A 13,040-nucleotide genomic window follows, 5' to 3' on the forward strand; every position below is an offset into this window, starting at 1 on the left:
TGTACCTCATAGGCTCTAAACTACAGGATCTATGGAGAGGAGGCTGGGGGAAGTGCGGAGAAAGTAGCAAGTTGAGTGGACAGTTTCACCCCAGCTTTCCTGGCAGAGATGAGGCCCCACACCCCAAGTCACCGTTCTCACTCAGCCCCTCTTCCGAGTCCCCACGTACAGAGCTGGCGCCGTGGATAATGGTGCTGGGGCTACTGCTCACAGTGGTGCTGGGGCTGGAGCGCAGGGGCGGGTTTTCCTGAGAGCTCTCGCCATCCGGGCCGGGTTCCTCTGCCTCCTTCTGGTTCTGCAGCTCCTCAATCGCCACCTCGCTGGCATCTCCCAGTGCCGCGTGCGTCAGAGGGTCCACGTCTGCCAAAACCCAAGGAAGACATGTCTGGTGGGCTCACTGTGCTGTGCTGTAGAAGCTATCGCTGTAAATCAACTGTACTCCAATTAAAAGACTAATTTTTATAAGTCTTAAAAAAAAAAAAAAACTTCAAGGATGGCAGCTGCAGACCCGCCATCGCAGAACCCCAAACCCCGCCCAGAGCGGCTAATTTCTCCAAGTATACTTACTAGGAGTATCACCGTTGATATCGCATTTCATCATCTCGCTGACAAAGTCACCAAGGGAAGAGTAAGAAGAGCTTGAATCGTCATAATCCATGCTGTCACTCCCGCTGCAGAGCGAAGATCAAGAAAAACAAAACAGGAAAAAGGGGGCAGAGATAAGAATCGGCAACCCGCATTAGGGAAAATCAACAGAGGAGCACTTGTAACTCAAGATCGGGGAACAAGATACAGAATGAGGAAACGAACACAAAATCAACTGAACTATGTATGACAAGGCTTTGCAGACTGATGTCTCAGTGCAGTCCAGTCGCTCAGTCGTGTCCGACTCCTTGCAACGCCATGAATCGCAGCACGCCAGGCCTCCCTGTCCATCACCAACTCCTGGAGTTCACTCAGACTCACGTCCATCGAGTCAGTGATGCCATCCAGCCATCTCATCTTCTGTCATCCCCTTTTCCTCCTGCCCCCAATCCCTCCCAGCATCGGAGTCTTTTCCAATGAGTCAACTCTTCGCATGAGGTGGCCAAAGTACTGGAGTTTCAGCTTTAGTATCATTCCTTCCAAAGAAATCCCAGGGCTGATCTCCTTCAGAATGGACTGGTTGGATCTCCTTGATGTCTAAACCCTATGAAATCTGGCCACTGTGCTAGTGAGAGCCTTCTAGCCTTTGAGAACCCTCCTGCTGCTGTAAGGTGCTGCTCACCTGTCGTCAGTTGGGTCAGAGTCAGAGTCTCGCTCGGGCGGCACGCTCAGCGCCTCGGCCAGTTGGGAACCACTGTCATACACTCGATAGTGAATGGGCTGCAGCTGGTGGGCATACCACTTGGGCTTGTCGCCAATCAGAGCTGGATCGAACATGTCTACCCATGGAGGAAAAAAAAGGAGACTCGAGTGGGCAACAGGCGGAGTAAAAGCAAGCAAAGTGTAAAAGACAGGTGGGAGAAAGTCTCAAGCAAAATCAGAATGGCAGGAGCAGCCTGCAGACTGGCAGAGGAGACAGCAAGGGGAAGAGCCGTCAGGAGGACAGAACAGGAGGTGGGGCAGTGCAGAGGGATGGGGACTCACTGTTGTGAATCCGCTGGAAGGCGTAGTTGGTGGGGTTCAGGATCCATTCTCCAAAGTACTCCACGGCCTGAGTCCTGGCCAGTTTCTCGGCGAAAGGAGTCTGCCGGGGGCGTGAGGCTAAAAAGGAGCCGGCTTGGAAAGCCACCACGGGCCGGGGGAAGAGACGTAGGGTACGTGTGTGCATCTGAAAGCCCTGCAGCACGTTGGGGGAGTTGAAGAAACGGACCATGGCCACTCTGGGGAAGAAGGGGATGGTGAGATGACCCAAGTCTCGCGCCCTGCAGAGCAAGGGTCCCTATGATCTGAGGCCTCAGACCACCTCCCGAGGTCATCATTTAACAGGCTTCCAACAGCCAGGGGAGAGGTGTCTTAAAGAATCATCAACCCCCTTCTGCACCCAAGGCCTAAAAGGCCTGAGAATATGATGGACCATTTTCCTCTGCTTTTACTAAAGTGGCAAATATAACTAGATATTATCCACATTTTATAAATAAAGAATCTCTGGGCTCATGGAAGTAATTCGCCCCAAGGTCACTGAGTGAGGAGGGACCAGTTTAAGAGCTTGTGACTGTCTGGTTGGCTTGCCTGTACCTGGTTGCAACATCCACCGAATCCACATCATTGCCGTAGATGAGCGGGTTGAACTCGGTGGAAGGTGTGGACTGCAGGTCATTAGAAGGCCTTCCCAGGAGAAGGGGGATCTCCTGGCCCTCGTGGAATTTCTCCAGATTGAGGATGGGTTGGGTGTTGAGACTCATGCTGGCGAGGGCCTGCGGAAGAAGAAAAAGTCCCGCACAAATGGCTGAGTCCTGGGCAGCCAGCCAACGTCAATTCCTAGGAAAGAGCCTTCCTCTCTGAAACAAGAACCCAAAAACTTTAACCTTTAGAAAACAATCTGAATTACGCAATCTTCAGCTTAAGCCAATCTGATCAAGGCCACTTGATCACACTTGAGGTCCAAGGCGATAGTTTTCAAATTTGTTTTAGTTATGAAATCTTGTTTTTCAATTGAGATCTAGGCAGGAACATCAACAGTTGAAACCTGTAAAAGTAAAGCTTCTCTGAAGCACATATGGAACCCAGAGCCTCATGTGCTCAGTGGTCCCGATCTAAATCAACCCTCAGGGGCTCCGTGGGCCAGTTTAAAGCCACTGGTTTAAACCAGCAGTGTTTGTTTTTTTTAGTTAGTTTATTTGGGGGGCTGCACTGGGTCTTGGTCGCTACGTGCAGGCTCTCTCTACTTGTGCTGAGGAGGCTTCTCACTGCTGGGGCTTCTCCAGTTACAGTGTGGGCTCCAGGGCACATGGGCTTCAGAAGCTGCATGTGGAATCTTCCCCAACCCAAGACTGAACCCGTGTTCCCTGCACTGGCAGACAGATTCTTAGCCACGGGACCACCAGGGCAGTCCCAGCAGTGTTTCTGCAATGCTACCTAGCACAGGAATCACCTGGGTATGTGCCTGCACGTGGCTTCTGATTCATTGTGTCTGAGGTGACTCTGCACGTTTAACAAGCCCAGGTGACACTAACGCCACTGGTCCAGGGACCTCGCTTTGAGTGACAGGGGTCAGAATACAGGATCTGTAAGCCCAGAGGTCTTAGCTCCTATGAACATGTATAGTACAATTCTGACTGTACTTCTCCATCCCATTAGTCATACTAAAACAATCATCGAGAATGAAAGCACAACACAGGAAGACAGCTAGAGCATCTTCTGAACTTGCTATCCTCACCAGACTCAGCTGTAACAAGATATCATATTGTATCAGTGGTGATGGAACCAAGTGAGAGAAAGAGAGAGGGATGACACAAAATGACTCGTGTAAATCCAAACAGGTTTCACCTAGAGGTATTGCTAAGTAACTGAGACAACACAGAGAGAGACTTCTGAAGACTCTCCAAATGAGGAGTTCCTAAAAGAAACACAGAGCTATCTACTGGTGGTCCTACACAAGACACACAGCAGGGCAGGGGGCCAGGGTCTCATCACGGTTTACCTTCAGGTACTGTGTTCAGCATGCAGGGGAAGAAGAAAATCAATCAATGAAAATGCGTTTATGGGGTTTACTCAAAGGAAGGAATTTTTGAAGAAATGATTCTGTAGGGACCAGAGATCAATTCAAGAGAAAAACATGAAAGGAGCCAGACTGTCCAAACTGCTGACTCCCTCCTTAGGAGACAGAGAATATTCTGGGGCCGTTAAGAAGGGCAGCTGTGACAAACAGCAGAAGGTGAAGGTGGTTTTATGCACTAGAGGGTGGTGGGAGGGGCGCACACAGTGAATGAAAAGGAATCTAAGTGGCTCTTTTCTGAGATTCACCCTGCCACCCCACTTCTCTGGAGCCCGCCCACAGCTAAGGAGACCTGCTCGACTGGAAGTCGGCAAGGAGACTGGGTCTCTCAACAGCTGTCTTCCGACAGCAGTGCTACAGCTGCTGCTGCTCCCCTTCCTCTTGATCCCCTCTTCACCCACCTGCTTCAAATGCTTCTTCAACTCTAACGATTCCGGCTCTGGCAGGATAGGCAGCACTTCCGCATTAGTGGGGGCAATCACCTGCACCAGAGAAAGAGCAAAGGTGCGGCCTTAGAATGAGTTGCTCTTACATAAGAGTAAGGAACAAGAGCAGGAACTCAGATACACAATGCTGTTGTTTTTAGTCACGAAGTCGTGTCTGACTCTTTTGCGACCCCATGGACCGGAGCCCGCCAGGCTCCTCCGTCCATGGGATTTTTCAAGCAAGAATACTGGAGTGGGTTGCCATTTCCTTCTCCAGGGGATCTTCCTGACCCAGGGATCAAACCTGCATCTCCTGCTTGGCAGGCGGATTCTTTACCATCTGAGCCACCAGGGAAGCTCCTTACATGTATACAATACTGTTATATACATGCAAACACATACATTATATATGCATGTACATAAAAATATATATATGCATGTATATGACAGACATACACACCTGAAGGGAAACAGTGTACCTAAATGTTCTTGGTGACTCTCCCTAGCCCACAGGCTCATGGGATTGTGCCAGGTCTTGGCCGGGGCACTGGGGCCTTCCATCTCCGTGACGGCATATGCGTTCTTCAGTTGCAACATGCAGGATCCTTTAGTTGCAGCACGCAAACTCTTAGTTCTAGTTCCCTGACCAGGGATCGAACCCGGGCCCCCTGCAGAGGGAGCATGGACTCTTAGCCACTGGACCACCAGGGCAGTACCAGGATCATGCTTTTTGTTTCGTTCTTTGTACTTTTATTTTTACTCTCTAAAGTTTTATGGAAAACACACATAAGGGCTACCTACCGAAGCTTGAATGTATTCACATTACAGAATGTTAGTAATATACTTTTTTAAAATCTGCACTGAAAGGCAGTTTCTTACTAGAAACTACACTCCCAGAAAACCAGTAAATGACCTACGCCGTAGGTAATAATTCTGCAACCATAACTGCTCTGCTTCTCTTGGAAGATGCGGGGAAACACTTAACTCCAGAAAAACGAAACCTTATAATTCTCTGGGTGCTAACCAAGGGCCTATCAAGACAATAAAGTAAAAGCAGCATTTTTTTCAAAAAAATTTGTTTCAGTGAGTTTCACAGTAGCAATCACCCACAAATTTAGGAGCTTCCTGGCCTATTCTAGGCCCCATGGAGCCTCAGACAAGGGCCTCACCCTATTGCTGTCCAGATCTACTAGCCACACGTCATCAGGCATTTTGAAGTCCAGTTTGTAGAGGAAGAAGCTGGCAGGGACTCCGATGATGTATGGTGTTGGAGCCAAGAGCAGCTGTGCAAAAGACAGGGAACAAAACCACAATCTACTGTGATCACTTATCAGGTCAAGATTTTTCCAGGGGAGGAAAACACAGGTCCACAATCCCTTTTCCAAAACCCTTGAAGGCAGATGTGTTCCAAAGTTCAGAATGCTTCAGATCTTAGAGCAGTAATAGTATATATTACATGTTATGTACTACCTGCAGCGAGGTAGCCAGTAGCCTATAATACCTGACGTTAATTGTGACAAGTAAAAACTATAAATAATGGATCATGTATATATATGGCTGAGTCCCTTCGCTGTTCACCTGAAATTATCATAACACTGTTAATCAGCTATACCCCAATACAAAACAAGAAGTTTAAAAAAAAAGCCTAAATGGCCTAAGTCTTCCCACCAGATCAGTTCACATTTTGTGGACAAATAAGTTATGACAAGGAATTCAGGACCAGGACTGATTTACAACTTCTTTGGGCACGGAGCCTTCACCTGGACAGTGTCAGAACAGAGATGACAAAGCCAGAAGACGCCTTAAGACTCACCTGTTCTGCTGACGCCATGCAGGTGGGCAGCAGTGGGATAACAGGAAACATATACTCCAAGGGGTAGATCATCGCCACAAAGGCCATCACGGACATGGAGAGTGCATTGTAGTCTCGGGACTGGAGCACAACCTGCCGCAAACCGTACCAGAGGGATTTCTCGACAGAATCAGTAAGGCTGAAGTGAAAAGAGCCTCTGACACTACAGTTTAATCTCTCTTCACCAAGGCCATGGCCCTGGGATCTTAGTTTCCACACTTATCACTGCCCTACACCCCGCCCTGCCTGTCACCTCCCAGTGTAAGCACTGCCCAAATCCTCCCTTGAGCCATTCCTTTACCTTCTTAGTTCTTGTTCCCCAAATCCCAGGGTCACTCATCAGTACAGAATTACTGAGATTTCCAGAGAATTAGGCTGGTACAGTTGAGGATAATTCAGCTGAGTGTCAAGCTCTCTGAATATATCCCACATGATGCTCAGTTGCTCAGTCATGTCAATCTTATTGCAACCCTATGGACTGTAGCCCACCAAGGCTCCTCTGTCCATGGGATTTCCCAGGCCAGAATACTGGAGTGAGTTGCCATTTCCTACTCCAGGGGATCTTCCTGACCCAGGGATTGAATCCATGGCTCCTGCACTGGGCCCCCTAACCCACGTGATGCTGGTACCGTAATTCGACCCTCACCTGCTGAGAACCTACTGTATACCTCGTATCATGTTATCTCTTGGAGATAAGGTGATGAAAAAGATGTGGTCCCTAATCCTCATCTTTGATGGTCTAGCCTCCGCCACACTTCGAAGCCCTTCCCCTAGAACGCCTAGAATGCTGCCCTCTCACCTTGTGCTCTAACAGGATGCAGGTGAGCACCTGTAGACAGGCGTCCACACCCAGAAGCTCCAGGGGGAGGTGCAGCGGGAAGTCCACTAGGGTGAATCGAGAGGGGTCTGGGAGAGCAAAGGTCAGAGCCTGCTGGAGCTCCTGGGGCAGGACCTCAATGTCCACTCGCTTCTGCCCCGAGACAGGTACCGGGGAGCGCAGCAACCGGTAGATCCAGGCCTCAATCTCCCGGAGGTCGTGCAGCAGGGCACTTGACTTCTCCTCCACTAACAACGATCCAGTAAAGATTCGCCACATGGTGTCCCTAAGGAGCAGACACATAAGCAGTGGGAGCTGACACCTCACGGCAGCCCCGAGTAACCACAGAGCGTCTAATGATGGCCACGGAGAAGACTTCACTATGGGCTCAGCCAGGACCACAGGATGCACACAAGGGTGATGACAAGTGCAAAAACGTACATGCAGCAAGGACTTCAAGTCCTGCCCATCCTGAAACACCCAACTCCTCAGCATCACTCCAAGCACGATCATGGAAGGAGGTCTAACTCTGCAGCAGTCTTTCGCTTCCATGGATTAACGTTAAGTGTTTAAGGAGGTCTGAGGGACCTCAGGCTTTAGAGGGAAATCCCTACGCCCCTCACCATCCAACTAAACCTCAACTCCAGATGCCTCCCCTGTTTCGAGCAGAGGCAGCGAACCATACCTCTGTATGCCTCGAGGGAGGCCCAGTTTCTTGCCCAGCAGGCGCTCGCTGCAGCAGTCCACCAGACGCTTGAGGGTGTACAGACACTCTCGGAAGGTAGAGAAGAAGGGGTAGTGGCTGAGCACGCACAGGGACGTCAGCGTGCTGTTGCGGGACCGGCTCCCCGCCTTGGCCCGGCGTCTGGCCCGCGGAGACTGGCTCACGTCTGGGGTGGAGTCGGCACTGGGCGGCTGCAGGGATGGGCCGCTCTCCGAGGTCTTGGGGCCCACCTCCTCGGAGACGAAGGGGGCTCGGGGCCCTTCCTTCCCCCGGGACCCTGGCCCGGCCTCCCCCTTTTCCTTAGGCACGCGCTTTTGGAAGGAGCGGTAGAAGTTGACGCAGATGCCATATCGGGTGACACCAGTGTCCTTGTCCGTGAGGGTGAAGACAAAAGAGGTGTCATCCCGCAGGGTCATGCGCCGCTGCCGCACGCTCAGGCAGCCCTCCGGCTGGCAGAAGAACACGACATCCGGGGGCAGGGGAAACTCCGAGTGGTCCTCTAGTGGGTACCGCCGTAGCAGTTCCGGAGTCTGGGCCACACTGTCACTGCTCGGGTGCCTGGAGAACATACAGACAAGGTCAGCAGCCTGAAGGGACAGCATGCTCTTTTGGGTTTTAACCACAGTAAAGAAAAATAATAATAATAATAATTTAACCACAGTGGAGAAGTAAATGCTCTTTGGATAAAGTAACCTAGCTGCAGGACCTGGGAAAGCATGCCACGTTGAGGTCTGTGCTGCCATGAAGATGCCTATATTGAAATGAAAGGCAAGTGGCGACAGTAAAATTGTCACCACACCTTAAGATGACTAGCATCTTTCAAGGTGAGTTAGCTAATGAATTCCCCAAGGAGCATAGGTAGACAGAAAAGGAGCACAACGTACTTTTCCTTTTTTCCAAAATAAGGAAGCTGAAGTAGATAAGAGTGTATTTGCTCAAAATCACAAAGATGCTATCTAAGAGCAGAGGTTTGCTCTTTCTCTTCCTCCAGGCCAGTAGCCTCGATCCGCCTGTTCTGTTTTTCCAACTGGCAGCAAATTTCCCATCAGGGTCAAATAACAGAAGAATGAGATATGCAAAGCAATGTGGGAGTAGGGAAGGGGATTCCTTACAGATTTTGTGGCTACCCCAGATGACTGGACAAAATCAGTCACTTCCTGGTTACCTGGCCCCTACGATCACCAGGTAGTCAAGTAACCGAGGACAGGACTTCTTCTTTTGCACCATGGCTCCAATTCATCAGTTCATCTCAGAGAAACTTCAAGGCACCAGGCATGGAGTCAACGTTCGCAGGACGAATTCTGATGTTATCTGAAAAGCCAAGTCTAATAGGAAAAAAAGTACTGATAAGATCCACTGCTTCACCTAAGGGACTCATCCCTCTCCACGTCAACCCAGGTCAGAAGATCTTCCATTTTACTACTAAAGATAGGAGAACATGACACTTTTCCCAGTCTAGAGCTCTGTCCCGGCTTATGAGCTCACAGAGTCACATGTCAAGAAGTAGGATAAATAATGGCTCACCTCCCATCCCTACAAACCAGGGCGTTTCCAGCCTCACTTCTGGGGCTGTTTCTGAAAAAGAGGCCTGGTCAGTCCAATCTGGACTCAATTATCATAATAACAAAAATTAAGTCACTTTCAGGACTGCTGCAGGGTACATCAGGATCAAACCAGACTCTGTAATCAGAACTAATCTGCACTCCTAGCTCTAGGTGGAAACCTAATTATTCTGTTCCAACATTCTGCGTTCAGCTTGATGTGAAACCACCCTATAGACTATACTTAATTGCACTCAGACAACAACAGACGGCTACTCTACCCCATGTGATCTCAAACGAGGGCTCTCCCTGCCCCGCTGCTGCCTCCATTCCATTTTTCTTCCCTCTTTAAGCAAGAAAGGGGCCAAGTGGCTACAGATACTAGCTCTGCCCTTGGTGCTGAATCATAGTCTTCCGCCTCTACTCTGGTTCCGGGATTTGAATCAGTGATACAGTACACACGGATGAGGCCCTGTCCTTCTGGATCTTAGAGATAAAGAATCTAAAGGCAGAAACAACAGGATTTCTGTGAGGAGAGGGAGAGGTGCTCAGGGAAATTTCTAAACCACAGTCCAAAATTAGGAAAAGCTTCCATGTCTTGCCCTGGAGAAGGAAATGGCAACCCACTCCAGCATTCTTGCCTGGAGAATCCCATGGACAGAGGAGCCTGGTGGGCTACTGTCCTTGGGGTCGCAAAGAGTCAGACATGACTGAGCGACTGAGCACTTACTCCATGTCTTAACTGCAATTTATTTCCTGTTCAATTTCCATATACTTCCCTAAATAAAATGTTTCACTCCATGCCAAGGCCACTTTCAGCACTTCCAGCATTGCACCTCTGTGCCCAACACATGGCCACACTAGGACCTTGTTCACTGCACACACAGAACCCCACTGCACTACACACACTCTTACACACCACTCCCTTCTTTGCTGCTGCATGTACAATGCAAACACTCCCTGTAGGCTTAAGGCTCTACCTGATCTAGATGAGAAGTTATATCTTTTTTCTCTCTACTTAACCATTTTTAAAAACTATTTACAGCACCCCTCTCCAATCCTCAAAATACTTCTCCCTCCTTTCCCTTGCTCCCCATAGAGGGCCTGCAGGTAATAGGATTCGGTTTTGTCTCCATAGCAACTCTGGCTCCAGCACTATTTATAGCAGAGCTGCCACCCCTCCCCTGCGTGGTGACCGCACAGTGCTAGCAGCTGCTACCCCAGAGCTGCCCGGTGCCCGTAACAATTCATTCTCCTTGAATCTAGAGAAGCCTCTTCCACTGACAGCATCTACTGATTATCAGGTTATCTTCTCCCTCATGTGCCTTTAGTTTGCACTTGGTCCTAATTTTGGATTTTGTTAAGAGATTATCTCCCTTCTATACAACCACAACCAAGTTCCCAAGCTTGCCGTATACTCATTTCTAGGCATCACTGCCACCGCAAGAGCCCTCTGGGTCTCCCCACTGCTATGGAATCATGAGCATACCGCAGAATGTAGAGCACTGTTAACAGAGCTCCTCCCAAGCGGAATGAGAAGGGGAGGGGAACACAGAAATGAAATGGGAAGATGGGTAAAAGCATAACTCATTCTCTAAACAATTATGTGTTTGTGGTGGTCATTTTATGATGTATTTAAACGTCAGATCACTGTTGTACATCTGAAACTAACATAACAGTGTACTGTCAACCACACTTCAATAAAAATGTTTGCTCCAAAAAAAAAAAAGAATCATGTGGAAAATGCCTAGTGAGAGCCAAAGCACCTTAAAATAAAACAGAACTCGCAGGACCAGGGCTCAAGGCTGAGCCTTGAAATCTATGTTTACACTGAAAACCAGGAGCCCTTTACAACCAAAAATCTAGAAGATCACACCTGAAGCATTTTCTACTGATATACTAGGCATCGGACCTCTATCCTTGGTGGGATCCCAGCCCCCTCTGAACTGAAAATCACTTGATAAAACTGAAATCATTATCATGCTCTACAGTGTTCATCTCCCTCCAAAGCCACAAGGACCCAGAGACGACGTGACCATTCTGGCCACTAGCGACAGGATGGATTTTTAGCCTCGGCTCATATCTCATCAACAGCCACTGCCTTCAGTTATTCAGATTGCAGAGATAACTAAGGCTTTCCTACCCTTCTCCCCTCCTCACAAAGACTCTGGATCCTCTAACATGACCTATAACTCAACACTCTGTCTTCACATCCACCCACTCGGCCTCTAGCCTCAACCACATTTACAAAACGTAGAACCCATCATTATTAGCCCCTATATTCCAAAGGCATCAAGCTCCAAACGCAAACCTACCTGCTGAAGTTCTACACAGTTACCATCCACTGCATCCACAGAGCTTTAAATTATCTGTGTCTTTCAGCTTACAAATGGTCACACGGACCAGCTCCTTGGATCTGTCCCCCGTTTGGGGCAGGATGTTAATAGTAAAGCCACAGGAACCAGAGAGCGATATGACATCTTCGCTGACGTGAGCAACGACAGGAGGCTCTCTCCCCTCCCCCTCCTCCCCAGGCAGTGACCTTGCAAGCGCATCAGCACAGACTGGTCCAGCTTGGGGAAGAATGAGAGCAAGGAGGCAGGCGCTAGGCAGGGATGGGGAAGAGGGGAAGACAGGAATAGGAGGGCGAATTTAGAGGTGCACGAGGACGAGCAGGGAAGCTGTTGCAGTAAAGATGAACAACGGCGTCTCCACTCACCAACAAGCCAATTTTGAAACACCGAATTAAAAAAAAAATATATATATATATATATTTTTGAAGAACCAAATGTCCTTCTTCAAAACCTAACCAAAGATAAGCCGCGCGCCTGCGCGCACACACATATACACACGCGCACAGAAACAGACACACACAGGCTCGCCATGTGCTTAGCACGGCTCGGGCCCCCGGGCTGGACAGCTCTGCCCACCCCCTCACCTGCTGGACAGTTCTCCCCCCGCCCCCGCCCCGGAACCAGGGCCGCCAGTCCGCCCCGTAGGAACCCAGCCCTGCAGCCGCAAGCTGCGCCCAGGCTCGCAGCCCGAACCCCCTCAGCGGCCCGGACGCCCCCTCCTCCAGCCCCACCGGCCCTATTCCTTACTGACCCCTGCTCTTCCTCTCGAGACCTCCATACCCTCTCACACGCCTCTGGGGCCTCCTTAGAGACCCCTTCCCCATGGAGCTCCTGTTCCCTCCCAGGATCCGCTTCCCCCCGGGGAACCCAATTCCCAACACCTTCCTAGGGCCCCCAGCGGTCCGGACCTTCCTACCTCCCGGGCCTAGGGGGACCGGCCGGGCTCGGCTGGACGTCCCCGGGCAAGCCGGGCGTCAGTGGCTCCCCGGCCCCGGCGCCGCTCGGAGAGCAAGCCAGTTCCGCGTCTGCACCAGGGGGGCGCGCACCTCTCCGACTAGGTGAAGGAAGGGGAGGCTGAGGGGCGCCGGGGGCCGTACCATTCACCCCCGGGGGTGGGGGGGACAGGGCTGCACCAAGCCGAGCGCTGAAGGGCGGAGCCGGTCTCGGGAGAAGGGCGTTTACGCACACACCTAGGCGTGAGGGAGTGGGAGCGCGATGGGGCGCGTACGTGCCAAGGGGAGGGCCCACGGGAACGCTGCTGTGGGTGTGGGTTGCGCAAACATTTCAGTTCGACACGGTAATAGAGCCCATTTCAGTGATGGTACGTTCACCCTGGAAGCGACTTCTCAACATAAGCTGCTCTCAGACTTTCTCGCCGTCCCCTTTACTTCACTTCCCTCCCCACCCCCCGCTCGCGGTTTGGAAGCGCCCAACCGCCCGTGCAGGGAAGCCGGCGGCTGAGGCGGCGGAGCCTACCAACTCGGGACGGCGGGGGGGGGGGGGCGGGGGGGGCCGGGCGGCTTGAGGCCGGAAGGCGCGGCCGCGTTATCACCTACGCCCGGTGCGCTCCAAGGAAGGGGGCGTGGGCGGCGCCGCGGGGCCCGCTGGGAAATGCAGTCCAGCCCTT

The 13,040-nt window shown here is 50.9% G+C and overlaps 1 protein-coding gene across 31 annotated transcripts in view; it reads right to left on the minus strand.

The window, feature by feature from the left end:
* The window catches only part of MADD (MAP kinase activating death domain), a 40,583-nt gene extending 27,966 nt beyond the window's left edge, over nucleotides 1-12,617 (minus strand). For 13 of the 31 annotated variants that reach the window (XR_003514637.1, XR_003514636.1, XM_027562419.1 and 10 more), the window contains exons 1-12: nucleotides 12,330-12,500; nucleotides 8,684-8,843; nucleotides 7,480-8,076; nucleotides 6,777-7,080; nucleotides 5,939-6,070; nucleotides 5,295-5,408; nucleotides 4,102-4,182; nucleotides 2,221-2,399; nucleotides 1,630-1,865; nucleotides 1,268-1,424; nucleotides 568-671; nucleotides 170-360 (exon numbers count right to left, since the gene is read on the minus strand). Coding sequence is in view for 29 of the 31 variants with exons in the window: in XM_027562419.1 (XP_027418220.1) it covers nucleotides 170-360; nucleotides 568-671; nucleotides 1,268-1,424; nucleotides 1,630-1,865; nucleotides 2,221-2,399; nucleotides 4,102-4,182; nucleotides 5,295-5,408; nucleotides 5,939-6,070; nucleotides 6,777-7,080; nucleotides 7,480-8,076; nucleotides 8,684-8,745 (2,157 nt within the window). In the remaining 2 variants the exon portion in view is untranslated. The other 18 variants (XM_027562431.1, XM_027562430.1, XM_027562433.1 and 15 more) reach the window with 7 other exon arrangements.
* Between the last annotated feature and the right edge of the window lie 423 nt (nucleotides 12,618-13,040).

This window comes from Bos indicus x Bos taurus, chromosome 15 (assembly GCF_003369695.1).
Source record: "Bos indicus x Bos taurus breed Angus x Brahman F1 hybrid chromosome 15, Bos_hybrid_MaternalHap_v2.0, whole genome shotgun sequence".
NCBI classification, from domain to species: domain Eukaryota; kingdom Metazoa; phylum Chordata; class Mammalia; order Artiodactyla; family Bovidae; genus Bos; species Bos indicus x Bos taurus.